This window comes from Podarcis pityusensis (genome assembly GCF_964106645.2).
Source record: "Podarcis pityusensis genome assembly, chromosome: 8".
NCBI lineage: Eukaryota > Metazoa > Chordata > Lepidosauria > Squamata > Lacertidae > Podarcis > Podarcis pityusensis.
The window spans coordinates 4,504,726-4,527,484 of record NC_138033.1 but is presented as its reverse complement, the minus strand read 5'-3'; the positions used below and the strand labels follow the sequence as shown (position 1 = coordinate 4,527,484).

Here is a 22,759-nt window from a genome sequence, read left to right as displayed (position 1 = left end):
ACTTTCAAAGGCAAAAACCGGAATTAAACTTCTTTTTTCCAAATTATTTTTATTATTTTTTCCAAATTATTACAAATCTAACCAAATTAATTTAAAATTTAACACAATTTCTTAAGATCAGGTTTCCTGCTCCGGTTCCAAGCATATGACCATCGTCATTTCTTATTTAGAGTCCCGTTGACATCTTTCACTTGCCGTTAAACCATTCTTCCAGCTGACCACTTTTTCCACTTTACAAAACAGCACCTCCATTACATTTTATAAATAAGTAATCCATTTCACGTGTATACATTGTTGTTCCAGACCTGGTGTGCTGGGAGAGTTCATTACTATCTTCCATTACTCAGTTCTTTGCAGTGTTTATCTGGATGGTACAAGGTCACATTCCATTCCTTCTGCTGTTTACCAAATTAGCATATGAGCTGATGGGAGGGCGTTTCCACAGGGCGGGTGCCACTACAAAGATGGCACTCTGCCTGGTTCCCTGTGGCTTCAAGTCTTGCAGTGGATGGGTTTGGCATAGAGTAAAACAATCAAACATGCCAGGAAGAACAAGTTACATTTTTGAAGAAGCTGTTTAAATATTTCCCACAGAAAGAAGTAACTCCAGAGAGCTGGGACTAACCAAAAATTGCTCTAATTCTGGCAAGTGTCATATAAAGAAGGCTCAATGACATCAGTGGATTGTACATTCGTCCAGTTCAAACTGGATTTATTAAGAGAAGGCAATAGAGTACAAATATTGAAAGCAGTGTACTGTACATCCTGAATAAAGCAGAGATTTACCAACTGTTTTCTTACTTTTCAGTGCAAAAAAGCCTTTGACAGGGTAGAATGGCCCTAATTATTTGAGGTATTGAGAAAAATCAATATACCGCTTCAACTTAGTTTCATTCTCAGCTGGTTAAATGTGAAAAAATTCAACAGATGGCATTGGCGAAACATTGACTGATAATGGAGTGGGGGTCAAAGAGTGCCCCTAGCTGCAGGGGGAGGGAGACTCAGGGTCCCAGATTCTACCTTAGGAGAGTCTACCCAGGGGTGGAGGAAGGGGTGTGTGGTAGGGGCGGGGTGCCCCGGGTGTCACCACTGAGGGGGGTGACAAAATGCTGGGAGAGACACCGTGGTTTGGGCGCGCACAGGCTCCGCTCTGCCCAAATGGTCCATCCACTGCCTCCCCCCCACCCAGCTGTAGGCAGCTGAGTGGGAGGAGACAGGCAGACTCCAGAGGCCCCGCGCTGTGACCTTCCCCTATGGGTGGCTTGCCCCGCCCTCGCCCCGCCCCTATGGGAAGCCCCACCCCTGGGCGCACCAATCCAGACACCCGAGTAGCTTCCTCTGCTGCTGCCTCTGCTCATCATACTGTGGATTGAGAGATGGAAATATTCAGAGAGGCAAGATTTTCTAAGGTATGGCTGACCTCCTCAATCTGTAAACCGTGCTAGCAACTGTCCTATTGTCAGGGATCAGAGGGATTGGCAGAGAAGGGGGGAGAGACCGAAATGTACAGAGAGCTGCCTCCTTTGATGAGCAGCTGCACTTGTCAGAGGGAGAGGAGGAGGGACTGTCAGGAAACACGGAAAATGAGAGCGAGGGAGATCCAAAGGCTGTTATAGTAGAGAGAAAGGAGCAGCGTCTGGTGCTTAGGTTTTCACGTAAGGAGAGGAGGAAAGGGGGGGGGGGTGTCAGGAAGCTTCTCTGCTGGAGGGGGAACCGGAGTGAGCCACTTCCCACGACTGATAGCGATTGAGGCAGACACGCTTTCAAGAGCTCCGTACTGTATATAGTTTTGGACTTAATAAATCTTGTAAAGACAGACTGGAATCCCGGGCTGTTATCTCGGCAAGCACCCACATATCATCCTGACACCTATCCCACAGGTTCTTCCTTAACTACAATTCTTCCTTAACTACTCACAATGAAAGTGTCAGCAAAGGAATGTTGGCAAACATATCACAAGAGGAAGAACAAAGATAGGATGGTCGGGTGGCTGGATTTAAATTAAATAAACAGAAAACTAAGGTTTTGGGAAAAAATTTGACAGATACAGAGTCAGAACGGTTTCAGAAAGAGACGGAACTTAATGTGGTTAAAAAAGTAAAATACCTAGGGGTAAACATAACAGCAAAAAACCTAAGTCTATTTAAGGATAATTATGAAAAATGCTGGGCAGAAATTAAGAGAGACTTAGATAGTTGGTCAAAATTGAAACTTTCTTTGTTAGGCCGAATTGCTGCTATCAAGATGAATGTATTGCCAAGGATGTTGTTTTTATTTCAAACACTTCAGGTTTTGGACAAGACGGAGTGCTTTCAGAAGTGGCAGAGAGATATTTCTAAGTTTGTCTGGCAGGGCAAAAAGCCCAGAATTAAGTTTAAGATATTAACTGATGCAAAACAAAGAGGGGGCTTTGCCCTGCCAGATTTAAAGTTGTATTATGAAGCCGCAGCGTTTTGCTGGCTAAAAGACTGGCTACTTCTTGAAGACACTGATGTGTTGGATTTGGAAGGGTTTAACAATGCCTTTGGATGGCATGCATATCTATGGTATGACAAGGTTAAAGCAAATAAGGCCTTTAAGAACCATATTGTCAGAAGATCACTGTTTAATGTCTGGACAAAATATAAAGACTTGCTGGAAAATAAAACCCCAAGATGGCTTTCACCTTTGGAAGCTAAGGCCCGAAAAAGGCCCAATATGGAGGCCAAATGGCCAAAATATTGGGAAATTCTAGAAAAAGATGGAGACAATTGGAAACTGCAGAGTTTGGAGAAAATGAAGGATAAAGTGCGAGATTGGTTACATTACGCTCAGATTAAGGAAGTTTTTAAAAATGACAAGAAATTAGGGTTCCAGGTGGATAAATCGAAAATAGAAACAGAATTGTTAGAACCTAAGAGTAAGGTACTTTCAAGGATGTATAACTTGCTGTTAAAATGGAATACACAAGACGAAATGGTTAAATCGGCTATGATAAGGTGGGCGCAGGACATTGGGCATAATATTATGTTTGAGGACTGGGAAAGGTTGTGGAGTACCGGATTGAAATTTACTGCATGTAATGCTTTGAAAGAAAATGTAATGAAAATGATATATAGATGGTATATGACCCCAGTCAAACTTGCAAAAATTTACCACCTGACTGACAATAAGTGTTGGAAATGTAAAGAGTGTGAAGGAACATTCTTCCACCTCTGGTGGACTTGCCCTAAAGTGAAGGCGTTCTGGGAAATGATTTATAATGAACTGAAAAAGGTATTTAAATATACCTTCACTAAGAAACCAGAGGCCTTTCTTTTGGGTATTGTCGGCCAAGGGGTGGTAAAGAAGGACCAGACATTTTTTATGTATGCAACAACAGCAGCAAGGATACTACTCGCAAAGCATTGGAAAGCTCAAGATCTACCCACACTGGAAGAATGGCAGATGCAACTGATAGACTACATGGAACTGGCTGAGATGACCGGCAGAATTCGAGACCTGGGAGAAGAGAGGACTGAGGAGGATTGGAAGAAATTTAAGAATTATTTACAAAAACATTGCAACTTGAGTGAATGCTAAACAGGACGCTAGATCAGAATAACTGAGCACCACTAAATTTAGATGTTTTTAAGAAAATAAGTGAGATTAAGAAAATATAACTCTTTTTGAGAACTAGAAGATTATGAAACATAGAAGGGATATAAGAATGCAAATAAGATAATAAATTGCTGACAAAATGTTATAACGATGAAAGTGGGAGCGGGAGATGTGAGGAAGTCCAAAGAAAATGTGAAATTATGTTAAGATATATGTTACATTGTTTATTATGTTTATTTCTATTGTAAAACCCAATAAATTTCTTTAAAAAAAAAAAAAAGGAAAGGGAGGGGAACATGACATGGAAATAAAGACTTCAGAGTTGGACTAGGTGCCAGAAGGGAGTCTGGTGACCAGAAAGGGGGAAGATGAGAGGGACTCAACCCTGGTACCTCAGGGAAGTGGGGTAGGGGAGGAAGAGGGCAGAGAGCCAGGGACCAGATATTTATGGACCTGTGAGATCAATTCCAAGAAAATGCAGAGAAGAGAAATTCTACCAATGGAAACAGAGATCATGGAGCTTGAAAAGAAAGATTCTGGAGGAGGAAGGGCCAACCTGTTCTGGCCCTTCATGAGTTCAAGCTTTCTCCAACTTTTGCATTTGGGGCAGCCAAGGTGGGTGACAACAGTGCTCTGTTTGTTCAAGACACCTGTCCTCCTCTTTCACAAGGGAATGGCACACATTTCATAAAAATGTGGAACGGTGGCAAAGCCAACCAGCATGGGAGAGATGTCGATCTTTTCAGGAGGGATGGGGGATTTTAGGTGGAAGTTCTGCAGGATGCTGGTGAAGAAGAGGAAAAGTTCCATTCGGGCCAGCTGCTCTCCAAAGCAATAGCGTTTTCCTAGGAAGGAGGAGGAAAGCAAAGACGGGTCATTATAGCCTGCATTGAGGTTTTCAGGCCAAGACTCCTCTAACCCACACAGCCACAGATAAAATACACCCATTACAACTGAGATCTACAGGTAAAGGGCAGTATACAAGTTTAATAAATAATAACAATAATTTTGGTGTGCATGGTTCAAAAATAGATTTTTCTGTAGAAGGGAAAAGAGAAGGGCGAGACAGAGGTACATCAGCACCAGCAACAGTTTCTGGCTAATTTTTCTCACTTCAATTGGTCGACTATATTGGGTTACTATTTGCTGTAAACTGCCAAGGGGCTGCTGAGGACTCACCAGTAGAGAATGGCATAAAAGCCTCATTCTTCTTGAACTGCCCATTCTCATCCAGGAAATGTTGGGGGTCAAACACGTCTGGTCTTGCAAAATGTTTGGGGTCTCTCAGCACAGATCCCAGCAAAGCAAACACTTCAGTTCCCTGAACAAGAGAGGGAGGGAAAGGAGAAGAGAGGGGAGAAATGGAACGTTATTCTCGTGGGCAAGAAAATATTGGTTTTTTGGGGGGGGTGACCTCCCTAAACTTTATAAATTAATAAATGGCAGGTTCTTTATTATTTGAGAGAAAGCTGAATAAGAATTCCTGGGCTAGCCTGTGCAGAAGAACCGGGCCAAGCTAGGGCCATTAAGAAACAATACAGATTCACTGAGTGGCTGGGGAAACCCAGCCAAATTGGCGGGTATAAATAATAAATTATTATTATTATTATTATGAGGGCCAATGGCAATGCAAAAGAACTGTCTTTCCACTTGCCTTGAGGTGTGATAATAATAATAATAATTTATTATTATTTTCGCAAGCTTGACTGGGGTTATGTACCACCTGTATATCATTTTCATAATATTCTCTCTTAAGGCATTACATGCCGTAAACTTCATACCTGTGGTCCACAACTGTTCCCAGTCAGCCATCATTATGTTGTGTCCAACGTCTTGTGCCCATTTAATCATAGCAGATTTCACCGTTTCATCCTGAGTATTCCATTTCAACAGCAAGTTATACATCTTTGACAAAATCTTAGTTTTGGGTTCTAACAGTTCTGTTTCTAATTTTGATTTTTCCACCTGGAAGCCGATTTTCTTGTCCAAATTGTATGCCTCCATTATCTGATAATAATGAAGCCAGTCTCGCACTTTATTTTTTAATTTTTCAAAACTCTGCAGTTTCAATCTATCTCCATCTTGTTCCAAAATTTCCCAATATTTCGGCCAATTGACCTCCATATTAAGCTTTTTCAGAGCTTTCGCTTCCATTGGTGACAGCCACCTTGGGGTTTTATTTTCCAATAAATCCTTATATCTTATCCAGACATTAAACAGTGCTTTCCTAACAATATGGTTTTTAAATGCTTTATGTGCTTTGACCTTATCATACCACAAATATGCATGCCATCCAAATACATTGTTAAAACCTTCTAGATCCAAAATGTCAGTGTTTTCAAGGAGCAGCCATTCTTTCAACCAGCAAAAAGCTGCTGATTCATAATAAAGTTTGAGGTCTGGCAGGGCAAATCCACCTCTTTCCTTTGCATCTTAATTTATTATTAATATCAATGAGAGTTCCCCATTTTTGGGACACCACCCTTTGGTGTGGTGCCTCTGTCTCCCTGATTATTATCACTCAGAGGGTACGGACAGGTGGAACAGATATGCTTGGGGAACTTCACTGAGCCACAAACTATACCTGGAAGGGTGAAGTCTTATTTTTTTTTATTAAATAAATTTTACTGGCATATAAAACACATGCATATACATTTACACAATGACACAATACATGAACATAACCCACTACCTTATATTCATAACGTAAAACATACCTACATTACTCTATATAATACCTACCTATACTGTACATACACCTATACTGTACATACACCTGCCAACCTAGCAGTTCGAAAGCACGTCAAAGTGCATTTACACAATGACACAATACATTTACACAATGACACAATACATGAACATAACCCACTACCTTATATTCATAACGTAAAACATACCTACATTACTCTATATAATACCTACCTATACTGTACATACACCTGCCAACCTAGCAGTTCGAAAGCACGTCAAAGTGCAAGTAGATAAATAGGTACAGCTCTGGCGGGAAGGTAAACGGCGTTTCCGTGCGCTGCTCTGGTTCGCCAGAAGCGGTTTTGTCATGCTGGCCACATGACCCGGAAGCTGTGCGCCGGCTCCCTCGGCAAATAAAGCGAGATGAGCACCGCAACCCCAGAGTCAGCCACGACTGGACCTAATGGTCAGGGGTCCCTATATCTTATACTGTACATATCAACATACCTACACACTTGGGGAACTTCACTGAGCCACAAACTATATCTGGAAGGGTGGAGTCTAAGTCTAAGGAATTAATAGAACCACAATACCTTGGGAATGGTGTATCCCCGGAACTGGGTATCGCGGGTCACACGTCTTGCTAACCCCAAGGGGAGCATGTCAGCGAATCTCTGCATCTCGTGGATCACAGCATCCGTGTAGGGCATCAGGGGACGGTCATCCATGTTGGGAGTGCGACTGGAGCCAATCACCCGTTCAATCTCTTCGTGGACTTTCTCTGTTGAGAAATCAGCAGGATGAGACCAAAAGTGCTCTTTGCACCTTCCAGGGAGCTAAAGAAGGATCCCAGCTCATAGCTGGGAAAGCAAAGAGGGACCCTCCCATTGAAATGCAAAGACACATCTCTCCACCCTATTTCCCCCCCCCCTTCCGCAGTCACCTTCAACCTCCGGGTATTTCAGCAGAAGCAGGAAGCCATAGCGCAAGGTGGTGCTGACCGTTTCTGTGCCGCCGAAGAAGAGGTTAGCTGTTGTACAAACCAGATTCTCTAGGAAGAACTCTGAGTTTGGGTTTTCCTTTTCCTAGGCAGAAGAAAATGTACTTACTTATTATTTCTTGGGATAGGCTAAAATCTGACTGGCTCCTGTCTATGAAGCTCTCTCTCCTCTACTGATTGGCTGAGCTGCAGTGATGTCATGCTCACTCCAATGAGGGGGAGGGGACAGTTGTGGAGGGCTGAAAAGCAGCTCAACAATTGTGTGGGAAACAGATGGCTGGGTGGAGGGGGAGTTTAATCAAATGCTGCAGGAAGAAGTACATTATTTGATCTGTCATGAATCCTCCAACATACTTCTTCCTTTGTTTGAATTTAGTTTAGTTACAGTATCTTCCCAGTGGGCCCAGGGTGGAGAAATTGATTGTAGTAACTAGAATAACAAGGGACGTGGGTGGCGCTGTGGGTTAAACCACAGCGCTTAGGACTTGCCAATCAGATGGTCAGCGGTTTGAATCCCCGCGACGGGGTGAGCTCCCATTGCTCAGTCCCAGCTCCTGCCAACCTAGCAGTTCGAAAGCACGAAGTGCAAGTAGATAAATAGGTACCGCTCCGGCAGGAAGGTAAATGGTGTTTCCGTGCACCGCTCTGGTTCGCCAGAAGCTGCTTAGTCATGCTGGCCACATGACCCGGAAGCTGTACGCCGGCTCCCTCGGCCAATAAAGCGAGATGAGTGCCGCAACCCCAGAGTCGGTCACAACTGGACCTAATGGTCAGGGGTCCCTTTACCTTTACCTAACTAGAATAACATAATCTTACCTGCTGCATTTTCACTAGGAAGCAGTCAATGAAATCCCGAGGGTTGTTGGGGTCCAGGGTCTCCTCGTTTTCTTTTACCTTCCTTTTAATGAATTCCTTCAGGCCCAACAGCTTCTTGAAGGTTTTATCTTGTGGGCCAGGCAGGTGCTGCATGATGCCTGAGAACATGTCGTAGAGCTGCGTGTGTCGGGTTTGGAGGAATCCAGAGTTAGGGGGAGGAAGAGAGAGAACAGATACTGAACAAAGTAAGTTAAGGTGGATTTGGGGGGCAGGGAGAAGCAGGAGTTCCTCCCTCCCTTGGTTCCTCATTATCATGGAAGGTTTGGAAGAAACAGGTGGCTTGAAAAGAAGGGACAATGGAGAAGTGTCTCTCCAAGAAGAACAGACAGAGGGAACTCCTCACTCCACCCAGACAGAACTTGGTGCTGACTAAGCTATGAACTTGTCACAGACACAACCTCAGGGCCTGACTTCCCATCTTTGAGGGACAAGGAAGGCAATTTGGAGGGAAAATCAGGGTGTGTGGAGGAATTGCTTACAAAGCCAGCAGCTTCAGTATCTCAATCTGGAATTATCTCAGGTTGAGGCAACATTGTAAACTTGCTCCAGGCAGAGCCTGACCAAAGAGCAAGGCAGAATAGGAGTTGCAGCACCACGGAGAGCTCAGACTGAGAAGCAACAAATACAGTGGTGCCCCGCAAGACGAATGCCTCGCAAGACGGAAAACCCGCTAGACGAAAGGGTTTTCCGTTTTTCAATGCGCTTCGCAGGACGAATTTCCCTATGGGCTTGCTTCGCAAGACGAAAATGTCTTGCGAGTCTTGAGATTTTTTTCCGCTCCCCCCCCTTTTTCTAAGCTGCTAAGCCTTTAATAGCCTTTTAGCAGCTAAGCCGCTAAGCCGCTAAGCCTTTAATAGCCGCTAAACTGCTAATAGCGCTAATCTGCTAAGCCGCTAATAGGGTTGCTTCGCAAGACGAAAAAACCGCTAGACGAAGATACTCGCGGAACGGATTAATTTCGTCTTGCGAGGCACCACTGTAGCTAAACATTTTTAAGCCTCTCCCAGGTTCTGCCCACTTGTAGAGAACTTAGTTTCTTAAGATTGGTGCCTCTGCTTTCTTTCTCACACTTGGTGCAGTTCCTGTGAGGTACTGGGGGAGGCATTTGGGTCATTTGTGAAAGGCACCTGTGAGGGTCCTGGTTCTGGTTGTGGTTCTACAGTCCCTGATGCTCTGGGAGGTTGTGCTCTGGGCTTCTATTGGTCAGGCTCACTCAGACCCCTGAATGTGGTCTGGCTCCTTAGCTGGCACTGCTGCTGCTTCTAACTCTGTGTCTTGACCACTTGAAATATACTCGGAGTCGAGAGTGGATTTCATGCTCTTTGTTCAGCTCATAGTGGTGAGGAGGAATAAATGTTCCCCCAAAATATCTGCTTTATATACATTATTTGCACAATGGGCTGCACGTAATTGGCTAATTCTGGGATTCTCCTGTAGGCCAATCAGGTTGTGGATTCACTTCCACCTGGAGCTGGATTGGGTGGCTCCTGTGGACCAATCATACCGCTGCATTGTTCTAGGACCAACCAGACTGCTGCATTTCGGATCCTATTATTCTAGGACCAATCAGGCTGCTGCCTTCTGGATCCTATTCAACTCAGTACATAACACCACTGCTGTGTAGGAGTGCAAATATCCAGAGTGTGGGGTTCAGGTGGGATTGCTATGAGGAATTATGACATATGGAGCAAGCCATTGTGTCCGCAATGAACGCATTGCGTTGACTGGGTTTAATTCATTGACAATAATTTCTGATCAAATCCCACAAGCCTCTCCACCTCTGGCATTTGCTTTCTCTATGCCTCACAGGCACGTATCAGCATTCTAAGTACACAGGCCAGTTGTTCATCAGGCATCCTGGGTCATAAAGCTAGCTTTGATGTAGTTTGTTAATCGTTCGCAAGGAGATGGTAAATACTACCTATCCTTCCTCTCCTGTTTATTGCTGTTTATGACCTCTGGAGTTTCCTAAAAGCATTCCTCCTTGCTTCTTCTTTTATTTACTCTGAATTACATATGCACGCTCAAGTAGGAAATTAGCTCTTTGTAGTTTTAACTTTAACTTTGTCCCACGTGGGGTTTTTTGAAATGCTCAGAAGAAAACTGATTGGTTCTTACGAACACTGTGTAAAAAGTTCTTTTGTGAATAAAACGACCTGGGCCGAGGGGAAGGGAATTACTATTATACACACCCATAGCTGTCAACTTACAGATTTGAAAATAAGGGACCAGCAGCCCCGAAAATAAGGGATCAGCAGCCAAAATAAGGGATTTTAATCAACCAGCAGCCCAACGAAGCCTCAAGCGGTGGTTCCCACAGCGCAGCAACCCGGCAAAGGGGATGCAGCAAGGAAAACCACCGTCACCTCTCCACTGGGAAGCGCTGAGCAAAGGCAAGTCCCCCAGGCAACGCGGCCGATTTGATCGGCACAAGGCATGCAAGCTCCACCCCCCAGTCGTTCTTAGACTCCTTATTGGGTGAGCAACACAGCCAAGCAACACAGTTGGAGCCTCCCTCCTCCCTGGCCGGCAGGGAAGGAGGGAGAGGAGCTGCTTCCTTTGAAACCCGGGAAATTTAAGGGACATCATCAATAAGGGACAGCAGCGGGACACGGTGCTGGGATAAGGGACTGTCCCGCCAAATAAGGGACGCTTGACAGCTATGTACGCACCCCTCCCAGAGTCTTGCTGGTCAAGCTTCTGTGTGTATTTTATCAGAGTCCAATCCTTCCTTGCTTTGGGAATGCTACACTGCTGGTCTTTGGGGTAATGACAGGGCCTCACCTGGTGCTGTCCTGCATGCTGTGCCTTGAGCAGATTAGGAGAAGTGGCATTATTCACAATTTCATGCTGGAAGTCCTCCCCCTCCCCTCCAACGTACCTGTCCCCAAGAGGTGGCAGTGAACTGGAAGATTTCCAGCGAAGTGCTGAGCAAGAAGAGGAACTCCTTATCTTCGTATTCAAAGCGGTTGCCAAAGGCAATGGAGCTGATAACGTTGGACACTGAACGGCTCAGGACGTAGGTGGGGTCAAAAGGAGCACCTAGAAATTTATATATATTAACAGTAACTAACTGTGTTATCTCTCTTGGTATTAAGATGCCTAGGTATTTAACAGATTCAGAACAAATCCGAAATGGATATTCCTTTAATGAATGTGCAATCAAATTTTTGACCTACTGGCATCAATTCCAATTTGTGTTTTTTAAAAATTTATTTAATTTTCCAGTTCAATTCCCCCCCCCCCCCCAATCAATTATCCAACAACCAACATAAAAACAAGATCCCAAAGAATCTCCTCCCCTTTGTGGGTCCTTTTGTTAACCATTTTCTCCTGCATCATTTATAATAATCCAAATCTCTTTCATCTCCATTATATCCAAAACTCAACATTAAACTGCAAGTGTTATTCCAATCAATTCCGATTTGGACCAGTTAATAGAATATTAAAGTATTTGTATCAACATTAATCAAAGATACGCTATAGACTGATAACTTGCACACTGTGTATGATCTTTATCTGGTTTGGGAATAACTGTAATTTAAGCTCGAATACATATTGTTGATAAAATACCGTTATCAAGTACCTCATCACACAATTGATGAAGTTTTGGTACCAATAGATCTTATACCATTCAATGGCGATTCTATCCAATCATTGTGTTTTGCCACTTGTCATTTTAAGAATACCAGTAGTTTGTTTAATTTTTGCCTCCCATTTAGTATTGGTGTTAATAGCATTTGTTTTTGTATATCATCTAAATGGGATAGTTTTATTCTATTAAAAAAGACCTTCATATCTTTGTGACTGATGTCTTTCAGTTTAGTATATAATTCATAATAATAATAATAATAATAATAATAATAATAATAATAATAATAATTTATTTCTATCCTGCCCAACTGGCTGGGTCTCCCCACCCACTCTGGGCGGCTTCCAGCACAAGATTAAAAATACATTAAAACACCAGTCATTAAAAACTTCTCTAAACAGGGCTACCTTCAGATGTCTTCTAAAAGTCTGGTAGTTGTTTTTCTCTTTGACATCTGGTGGGAGGGCGTTCCACAGGGCGGGCACCACTACCAAGAAGGCTCTCTGCCTGGTTCTCTGTAACCTCACTTCTCACAGGGAGGGAACCGCCAGAAGGCCCTCGGCACTGGACCTCACTCTCTGGGCTGAGTGATGGGGGTGGAGATGCTCCTTCAGGTATACAGGACCGAGATATTAATTGATCATTAATATCTTTTGAGTTTTTATAACTTTCACCTTTGTCAATTTTAATGCTTGGATCACTTGGGTCACATTTTGCTATTGTGTATCTGGCTTATTTTGTCCGAGGGAAGCAGAGACTGGCACTTTTAGTTCCTGCTCCTTGCAACCTTGGAGCTGTCCAGTATACAATTGGGACTCAAATGCCGCAGTGACAAGGTTCAGATTATCAGCGTTCAAATGCCCAGGTAACTGTCCAGTTTCTAACTATTACCTGTAACTCATTAAGCAGCATTTCTTGAAGGTACCAAAACTGAGCTCACTTTTTGTTTCCCTCAGGGATTCCAGCAGGAAGTGGGTCTCCTCCAGGATCCGCTCTTCGACGGATCTCTTTCCCATCCCAAAGTTCCTCAGTGTCATGATGGAGAATCGGCGTAACTGCTTGGCCCGTTCCCCGTTACTGAAGGCAACCCCTGAGAAGCGAAGGAGGAGTAAAGGGAAGGAGGAACAGGAGAAGGTGCACTCAGTGGGAATGTGGCCGGAAACACACAGTGATAGAGATTTCGCCCACAATGAAATCTTTGTTGATTGGTTTTTAAAGTTGCAATTTCAGCACTTGGAAGAACATTCTAAGTGTGTGTTCCCTCTCATTCTCTCTCTCTCTCTCTCTCTCCCTCTCTCTCTCTCTCTCTCTCCCTCTCTCTCTCTGTTACTCCTAGTTGTGCAGCAATAAAACTGCTAACACATTTGCAAAGCTAAGGAGTCTCTCTCTCGTGTGTGTGTGTGTGTGTGTGTGTGTGTGTAGACAGTTGAGGTATTTAAGAGTGGGCGGGAGTGTTGGATTTCAGTTATGCCACTGTGCAGTTTTTGGAGTCACAAGACTCTGATTACATTCCAGACTGCTGGAAGTCTCACAGGAGATGGGAGACGGATGTTGATGTTACTGGTTTCCTGTTTCTTTGTGTTGTTGTTCACTGACTCTCACAGAGAGCAGATGCATATTCTTTTCTGTCCCGCGTAGCTAGAAATAAACGTAGCGATGTAGCACATATTTCTTGCCCTTCTGCTGTTTGGATACTCTGCATAATGGGGACGTGCCTGAAGCCTCATCAAAGGCTTAGGTCGTTAATCACTGCCGGAGCAGAGGTCGTTGGATTCCGAAGATAGTATGTCGTGGGGGAGAGCTGTTTCAGCTTGGTCGTAAGGAACCTCCGACAGGGAGAAAAATAGAGGAAAAGACACAGCTGATGATCAGCTGATGGAAGGCATATGCAAACCCAGAGCTTTTTCCAGGCACGATCATCTACACTTGCAAAGCAACTAAGTTAAATCACTGGTCCTCTACTTGGCTTTGAATATTAAAATGCAAATCCCATCTCTTCTATGACCACTGTCGGAGGAAGAGGAGTGCGGGGGGTGTGCACCGCCCCCAGCAGCGCAATCCTGGTGGGGTGCCATTGCGGCTGCCCCCAATCCCGTGCTGGTCACCATGCCCCCGCAGGCAGCATGCCACACCCCCAGGACGAGTGCCACGCCCCTGTGGCAGCACACCACGCCCCCAGGATGCACGCCATGCCCCCGGGACACGTGCCAGTCCTGCCCCCGCCTGTTCTCCGCCCCCCGGTGCCGGAGCATGAAGCTCCGCCACTGTCTATGACTCGTTTTAATTGCCTAGAGAAACCCTTTCTCAGACCACTTTTCTCCACTGAAAAATGGGTATTCAAAAATCTTCTTCATAGGACTGTATGAAGGACCATTGCTAAATGTTGGGAGACATTCTGCACAGAAACATGTGTATACCTTTAAGAAGTTTCTGGGTTAATTGGTTGCAGCTGGCCGTGGCTACAAAAGGAAAAAGCAGCGTTTTGTAGCCTGCCTGCAGGAATAACACCCACCAGAGTTTCTGTTTGTTGTTTTGTAATAAAGTCTTCGTTTTAGTTTTGGTTTTACATCCATGTCTCCTGGAGTCACAGTCTGTCCTCTGTCACCAGTTGAAAATCCCCCTCCAATAGGTTATGGGCCCAGTCCTGAGTGGGCAGAGACAGGGTGTGAAAAGAACCCAGAGACTGGAAGCAACTCAGCGTTTCTCAAGCAGCTGGCTGTGTGAAGGCATCGGCAGGGAGTGTCTGTTTGAGACCAGGAGCCGAACATTTCTTCAAGCCACGTGTGAGTAAAGTGGAAAGCTGAAAGCTGGGTGGAGCCATGGCTGGACTTGGAGCTGGAGCTCAAGGGGGAGCTTCCTATTTTCCAGTAGAGAAACTGGGAGAGTCCAATTATATGTCATGGAGTTTGCAGATGCAGGCGTTTTAAAAGAAAGAACAGTGTTGGACTGTTATTGTTAACCCTCCTGTAAAAGATGAGGATGAAGAAGTAGATGAAGCAGACCAAAGGCTGGAGGACAAAGCCTATGCCAATTTAATTTTGAGTTTAGAGAAGTTTCAGTTATCTCATGTGCGAGACCTTGAAACAGCAAGTGAGATTTGGAAAGCACTTAGAGCGATACATATTAGAGACACTGCTGGCAGCAAAATTACTCTAATGAGAGCTCTGTACTGAGCCAGACTAAGTGAGGGTGAATGTGTTTCAAAACACCTTCAAAGAATGTGTGATTTATTTTCACAGTTAAATGAACCTGGGGAACATTTTTCTGAACAGAGAAAGGTTTATATTGTGCTGTCTTCACTTCCTGAGTCATGGGACAATTTAGTGATGACCTTGGAGACAATTCCAGAAAGCCAATTAACAATGCATTTCTTAATTGGGCGTTTGCTTGATGAGGAGAAAAGACGCCATGAGAGGAAGGCCACAACCCCTCACCGTAACTCCAGAAATGGGAGGCAGTCCAGTAAAAGATATGCAACTGATGAGGAGCGGCAACCTAAAGAGGTTGTTGAGGAAGCAGCTTTCACAGTCAGAAGATGCTATCATTGTGGGTCAACTAAGCATTTAGTACGTCAGCGCACTGTGTCTGTGGGAGAAAACACAAGAAAAGGGTGGCCTGCGTTTGCTGGGAAGCAAGGAGACAGGAAGAGTCGAGTCCAGTATGTTTCTGCAGCAGTTCGAGGCATCAGTCACGACGTTGGACAGGACTGGATTTTAGACTCAGCAGCGACAAACATTTTTGTTAAGTCTGCACAAACCCTTGTAGAAAAGCAGCCTTGTAAGTCTGTAAATGTAGTACTAGCTGATGGAACAGTGCATGAGTCAGCTGGAAAGGGTAGTGTGAATATTAACTGTTTAAGTACCAAGTTTACCAATGTTTTATGTGTACCAAGTTTAGAAAATAATTTGCTTTCAGTTACACTAGAAAATTGCCAGTGAAGGTGCACTCTGGCCATGGGTTGCCCAAGAAGAGCTACTCACCGTAGCCCCGGAAAATCCAGTCAAATGCCGATTGCTCTCCACGGCCGCTGAACTCTTCGGCTTGATTCACCAGCGCCTCCTTCACGGCATCGTATCCACACAAGACCACAACACGGCGGGGCCCTAAGTGGATGGTGTAGACAGGACCATATTTCTCATGAATCTGTGAAAAGAGGGGGAGGGCATTGTGTGAAATCAGATGGACAGATGGAGCAAACAGGTTGGTTTTCAGGAAGACAAGCAAGATTAAAAACTGGCTATCCTCCCTAGCATTAGCTGACCCAGAGCTATTTTTCTAGAAAAAGAGGTGCATACCCTTCAACATTTCTCTGATGGAAATAGGGACATCCCATTCCATAATGATAATTTTACTATTTATACCCCACACATCTTACTGGGTTGCCCCAGCCACTCTGGGCAGCTTCCAACATATATAAACACATAATACATAATGTTTATCTGCTAGCCAGTGGTGGGAATATTGCTTTGTTAATTGTTTGAGTATTGCTAATGTTGTTTCTTACCGTTCTAGAGGCTGGTGTGTTGTTGTTTTTCCACAAACTGTATCTTACACGAAATGTTAGCTCATAATGTGATCCCCCCTTCCCCTGCCATGGCATCACATATGTGCATATATATTTCTTTAATATAAGTTGCTTGGACACTCATGCCCAAATACCTCTCTTGGGTGGGAAGTCTCCATTTTCACCAGCTAGGTAGAGCAGGTTCTGCTGGGTGTGAGATTTCTAATTCTTAAGAACTGAATAGCTGGATTTCTTTGGGCAGTGCACTATTCAATTCTTGGTTAGGTTTGCCTGCAACCTTCCCTTTAAGGAGCCCAAGGCTGTAACTGAGAATGGTGTGAACCACGTGAAATAATAAGCCAGGCTGAAAGGACTCCCACCGGGAGGTCCAGTGTTGGGCAGTCTCCTTCCGTCAGCGGCTCCCTTGGTCTGGGCCACATGTGCCAACTTCAGAGATGATGAAAAGGAAGGAAGGTGTGCCACAGACTGATGAAACTGCTGGTGTTGCAGTAAAGCATTTTCCTGGACTTACATATAGCTGCTGCAATAAATCTCTAAAGCCATTCGTGGGGGAGAAATTAGGGTTCGGTCCACGTGGTAATGCAAACAGTACTCATTCCCACTTTCTGAAACAGAGCTGCCCCTTCAAAATCGAAACGTTTTTGAGTCGGATGATGCAGTCCTCCACCCCCACCAAGAAAATGTGAGGATAAGTACATATATTAGGGGAATGTGTGCACGAAAATGTTCATAGGATCGAAAATAACATTGGAAAATCCTCAATATCTGGAGGAATTGCTAGGGGAAAATGTTTATTTAAAAGAAATGCACACTAAAATGCTGGCTAATTTTCTTGAAGACTTTCCTTAAAAAGAACCACCAACTGATGTGGAAATGAGACACGAGAAAACCTAAGATTATGGTCAAGAAGCAGTGGGATTGTCTAAATGAATATTTACAAAACCAGGGCTCAGTTACCAAAATTTGGTTGTGTTTAGACTAATCTTGTGAAAAATATAAAGAATGTGAAAAATTAAGGAAAACCTATAGGAAGGATATGAAGAACAGAGGTTATGGCGGCTGAAGTATAAAAGACGTGTGGTGTAAACGGTGGAAGTCTTTTTAAAACATTTTAAATAAGGTTGATATCTTGCAAGATGGAAATGTATGCAAGCATAGATCCTTCCACTCAGGCAGAAATATAAAGAGAGAGAATAAGAAGCTGGATAATGTGATGGAAGGAGAATTATGATGAGATGATGAGTCAAGTGGGAGAGAGAGAGAGAGAAGGATGAGTGGGTAGATAGATAGATAGATGGGAGTGACCTTCATTAATCAACAGTATTTAAGAATGATTTTATAATAACAATTCAGAGAATGGCAAACTGTGCTCTGATACATGATAGAAAGTTACCTTCATGAATGAACGGTACATATCGCTTGTGTTGACTTGGAGCAGGTTCCCGATGAAGGGGAGGGGAGTTGGTCCAGGTGGCATCTGGCTTTTGCGGTGCATCTGCCGCCATGTTGAGAGGACGGTCAGACAAAAGAGACAGATGACCAGGAAAAGGGTTGCTGCTCCGAGGGGATCCATGGGGAGCTTGTGGGTGGTTTGTGGAGCTCTGCAGGCAATGTGTTGCTGACCAGCTGGGAAGAGAAAATACCCGCGCAGTCCGAGTTGAGCCTGTTACATACCTTCGGAAGAACCTCCTCCTTGAAATTGTGCAACCTGTTTACTCTCTGCTCAGGGTCTTCTTTCAAGTCAAGAGAAGACCTTCCAGAGCAAAGTTCAGATGGACAGATAGTGGTGACAGGGAGCTGCTGCCCAAGTCTGCACCACCAAGGGAGCTTTAAGGAGTCCCAGAGTCAAGCACAATTCTCTCACCTTATTTCTCAGAATTCTGTATCATTTAACAGGGTCTCTGCTGGTGTAAGACTAAGAGAAGTGTAGCAGAGGAAAAGGGTTGCTGCTCCGAGGGGATCCATGGGGAGGTTGCGGGTGACCTGAGGAGCTCCGAGTAGCCGGGAAGAGAAAGTGCCCACGTAGCCAGAACTGAAGCTCTTATACAAAGTTTGCTGAAGGATCACATCCCCCTTTGGAGTTATTCCATCTCTCTCTCCAGCCTCTCTATCCAGTTGGGAGGGGGTGTAGAGTTTGTGTTTTGGGCATTGGGCAATAAGGACAGATTAGAGATTCTGCTGGCTACCTCGCTGGCTGGCAGCCTACCTGCCTGAGCTGAGACAGCTGGCTTGTGCTGGTCCCGGGGGGGGGGGTGTTACCGTGCAGCGTGGTCTGAGTCCGGTCCTGGGTCGAGGGTCTGGAGGCTGTCTGTCAATGGCAAAGCGGGGTCCAAGGCAAGGAGCCGGGCGTGGTCAGGAACTCCGGAAGAGCAGGTCAGGGTGCTGGCAGAAACAGGTTTCCCGCAACCTGGGACTAGGCTGACTGGCCTTTATCTCCTCTGGGGCCTAGGGCTGTCCTGGCCCACAGGTGACTCGCCTCTCCTGGCCTGGAGCCGAGCACTCCTCCTGAGAGAACTTAATACAGATTCGTACAGATTCATTCCTCCTTCGGAGAGGAATGGTGCACATGTTATGAATTGTGGGATAGTGATAAAACCAACCAGCATGGGAGAGCTGTTGATCTCTTCAGACAGGTTGGGAGATTTGAAGTGGAAGTTCTGCAGGATGTTGGTGATGAAGAGGAAGAGTTGCATCCAGGCCAGCCGCTCCCACAAACAATAGTGTTTCTCTAGGAAACATAAGGATGCGGCTGGGGCTGTGGGTTAAACCACAGAGCCTAGGACTTGCCGATCAGAAGGTCGGCGGTTCGAATCCCCGCAACGGGGTGAGCTCCCATTACTTGGTCCCAGCTCCTGCCAGCCTAGCAGTTCGAAAGCACGTCAAAGTGCAAGTAGATAAATAGGTACCACTCTAGTGGGAAGGTAAACACTGTTTCCGTGCACTGCTCTGGTTCGCCAGAAGCGGCTTAGTCATGCTGGCCACATGACCCGGAAGCTGTACACCGGCTCCCTCAGCCAGTAAAGCAAGATGAGCACCGCAACCCCAGAGTCGGCCACGACTGGACCTAATGGTCGGGGGTCCCTTTACCTTTAGGAAACATGAAGAATGCCAAGATGGGCTTTCAGGGTACTGTTATAGCCTGCTTGGGTGTGCTTGGGCCAAGACCCCTGTATACAACAAGACCATTGGTATTTTGGTGTGCGTGGCTGGCAAAGAGATTTCTCTGCAGAAGGCAAAAAAAGATGATGCTTGGACAGACAGGGTAATTTGAGGGTACATCTGCAGCAGCAACACTTTCTGGCTAATTCTTGACTTCTTCCTGTTTCCAGGGGAAACCACTCTTTAGCACTCAATCAGAACAAACAACAATTTGGGTTTCCCCTGGATTGTCTATTGCTAAAGAGCGGGTTTCTCTTGGGAGCTGTCCAGAGTGGCTGGGGCAACCCAGCCAGATGGGCAGGATACAAATAATAAAATTATTATTCTTATTCTTATTATTCTTATTATTTCCTCTTGGAATGGAGCAGGACAAGGGCGAAATCTGTGCTGGTCCCGGGGGGTGGGTTACCGTGCGGCGTGGTCCGTGTCTGGTCCGAGGCTGAAGCGGAGTCCAAGGCAGGGAGTCAGGCATGGTAAGGAAGTCTGGCAGAAAGCAGGACAGGGTGCTGGCAGGAACAGGTTTCTAAACAATGTTGCTCCCGCAACCTAGGACTGGGCTGACTGGCCTTTATCTCCTCTGAGGCCTAGGGTGGTCCCGGCCCACAGGTGATTTGCCTCTCCTGGCCTGGAGCCGAGCACTCCTCCTGAGAGAACTTAGTTCCCTCCACCTCTCTGCCCTGAGCCTCTGCAGCTCAGGAGAGGCTGGAGGGTTACTGGACCTCACCTTCCCCTGACAGGGCTGGGAGAGGAGCACCTGCAGGTAATGGGTCCTCCATCACCTCTGGAGCCAGAGCGGATTCAGCTGGTGTCTGCTCCTGAGGATCCAGCACAGGTGAGCGCCCTTCAGATTCAAGCCCCTGCCCTGGCTCAGCCGGCCCTGGAGGCGGGGACTCCTGTGCAGGCTGGGATTCCTCAGGTTCAGCCTCTGAATCCGATTCCCAGGCCATCACAAAATCACTCAGACCTCTGCTTTCTAGGCACAACACAAGTCTGCTTACCTTTAATGGTCAGGCGGTGCTGCGGCCCTGGTCATGTCCACACTGACCTGGGGTCGGATTGCAGCCTGCTTGCAGATCAGCCAATGGCAGGCAGGTTTAGGCTCAACCAACAGGCATCACTTGGCTCCACTCCCAGGGGGATAAACAGAGGTCTGCGAAGGCTTCCTCCCCAGTTCTTCACTGGATCTCCCACTCCGCCTCGATTATTCATGTGTTTTTTGCCTTCATGTTTAACCTTGCTATGGACTTTATTGGCTGCCATATTCAGAACCAGGCCAGAATTCTTCCACTTGGCAAATTGGCTCCAGTTTTGTGGTTTTTGCCTTCCTCGTAGCAATAGTCACAACTTTGTAAGGTTAGGCATGGGGTAAGCCTTGGTCTTGGCTGGAGGGGAGGTTGTAGCCTCTGCCTGCCCCTCCTTGGTTATGGGTATCCTGTTAAAGGGATCTGCAAGGAGTTGCTTCTGTCTGGATGCCCAGACAGGGACTAAGGTCATAGTACTCCTCCACGGGGAACCCCCATGGGGTACCCCTATTTGATGTAGGTCATATCACACACACCCAGATGTGATTTACCCATAGATGCACTCCCAGCAAACCATTCACACCTGTAATCAATAAATTTGTGGCTGATTTGAAGTCAATTTATGTTGTTGTCTTGTCTGCTTATTTATCACTTAGGTCGTGATGTAGCCACAGGGCCTTGGCACACAAGTGGAAGTGTGGGAGAGTCCCATGTTGAGCTATTATTTGCTGTAAACACACACACACACACACACACACACACACACACGGACTCACCAAAAGAGAATGGCATAAAAGCCTCATTCTTCTTGAACTGCCTGTTATCATCCAGGAAGTGTTAAGGGTCGAATCCTTCTGATTTTGCAAAATTTTGGGGGTCTCTCAGCACGGATCTCAGTGCCAGGAAGACTTCAATTCCCTGAACAAGAGAGGGAGAGGAATGAGAAGAGAAAGGGACAAATGGAAGATTCCTCTGGGTGGGAAGAAATCAGTATGAGATTTAGAGTAGCAAATTACCTTCCACTGATCCTGGTTGTCTTTGTCCATGGAGTTTTCTTGGCAGGGATACTGGAGTGGCTTGTGGGTTCCTGCTCAAGGAACCTAAACAGCATCTTAAAAAGCAGAGACATCACCTTACCAACAAAGGTCCGTATAGTTAAAGCTCTGGTTTTCCCAGTAGTGATGCATGGAAGTGAGAGCTGGACCATCAAGAAGGCTGATTGCCGAAGAATGGATGCTTTTGAATTCTGGTGCTGGAGGAGACTCTTGAGAGTCCCATGGACTGCAAGAAGATCAAACTTCTCCATTCCGAAGGAAATCAGCCCTGAGTGCTCACTGGAAGGACGGATCCTGAAGCTGAGGCTCCAAGACTTTGGCCACCTCATGAGAAGAGAAGACTCCCTGGTAAAGACCCTGGTGCTGGGAAAGATGGAGGGCACAAGGAGAAGGGGACGACAGAGGATGAGATGGTTGGATAGTGTTCTCGAAGCTACCAGCATGAGTTTGACCAAACAACTAAACAACAACAACAACAACAAACCCAAGTAGAAGAGAGGTGGATCTACACACGGGGGGGGGGGGGGGACATGATGCTACAAATAAGTCAGAAATTAAATAATTATAACAAAAGGGGGGGGGGGAAATATTATGTAAAAAAATTGCATAGAATTTTTTTTGTTTGCTCTCTGGCTCCATCTAGTGTTGCATGTTTATAACACATTCAAAGTGTTGGGTGTGTGTGGGGTTTTTTGGACTAATGTAGCTGAGTCCCAGATGTCCTCAAAACATCTGACATGAAGACAAGATTGGACCAGCCAAACTGTCCAGAACACCGCTTAAAATGGCAGGTGGCATTTCAATCATGGTGCACCCCAACTCCCTATTCATCCCCTCCTTCCTGAGTCAGTCTCGGTGGAGCAGCACCAGGATTTACCGTATTTTCCGTGTATAACACGCCCCCATGTATAAGACGCCCCCTGTTTGGGGGACTCCAAATTAAGAAAATGGGGGGGGGGGCGTCTTATACCCGTGTATTAGACGCCCCCAGTTTTTTAAACATAATTTTAAAAGGAAAAAAACCTAGTTTTATACATGGAAAAATATGGTATTTGCTCATTTAAGTCAAAAGCAAAAGCAACTTCCCTGTGCACTTTTTGGGTAGAAACCTGCCTTGAGGGAAACAAAGCGTCGACAACCTTGCCGGAAAAGCCCCTTTGAGTCAGCCAGAGCTTTTTATCTCCAGCCCTGTCTAGTCCCATAGGCCTCCACCAAGGAATAGCCTGTATTGATCAGCCTTGGGCACCCAAAAATGAAGAC

The 22,759-nt window shown here is 45.5% G+C and overlaps 2 protein-coding genes across 6 annotated transcripts in view; both read right to left on the bottom strand.

Annotated features, from left to right (window-relative positions):
* The window catches only part of LOC308484189 (cytochrome P450 2G1-like), a 112,624-nt gene that overhangs the window by 70,037 nt on the left and 19,828 nt on the right, over positions 1-22,759 (bottom strand). Inside the window, exon 1 of one of the 5 annotated variants that reach the window (XM_081018909.1) lies at positions 18,523-18,725. The exons of 2 other annotated variants lie outside the window; for them this stretch is intronic. The gene's annotated coding sequence lies outside the window, so the exon portion shown is untranslated. 2 more of the 5 variants (XM_081018906.1, XM_081018904.1) reach the window with 2 other exon arrangements.
* On the bottom strand, positions 4,243-18,138 carry LOC308484229 (cytochrome P450 2A13-like; the record flags this gene model as incomplete). Its single annotated transcript, XM_081018988.1, has 9 exons — positions 17,657-18,138; positions 15,719-15,881; positions 12,679-12,828; positions 11,028-11,188; positions 8,087-8,263; positions 7,214-7,355; positions 6,864-7,051; positions 4,759-4,900; positions 4,243-4,424 (listed from the first exon to the last, which is right to left on the bottom strand). The coding sequence occupies exons 1-9, from the start codon at positions 17,834-17,836 to the stop codon at positions 4,243-4,245; spliced, it is 1,485 nt and encodes a 494-aa protein (XP_080875114.1). The 5' UTR covers positions 17,837-18,138.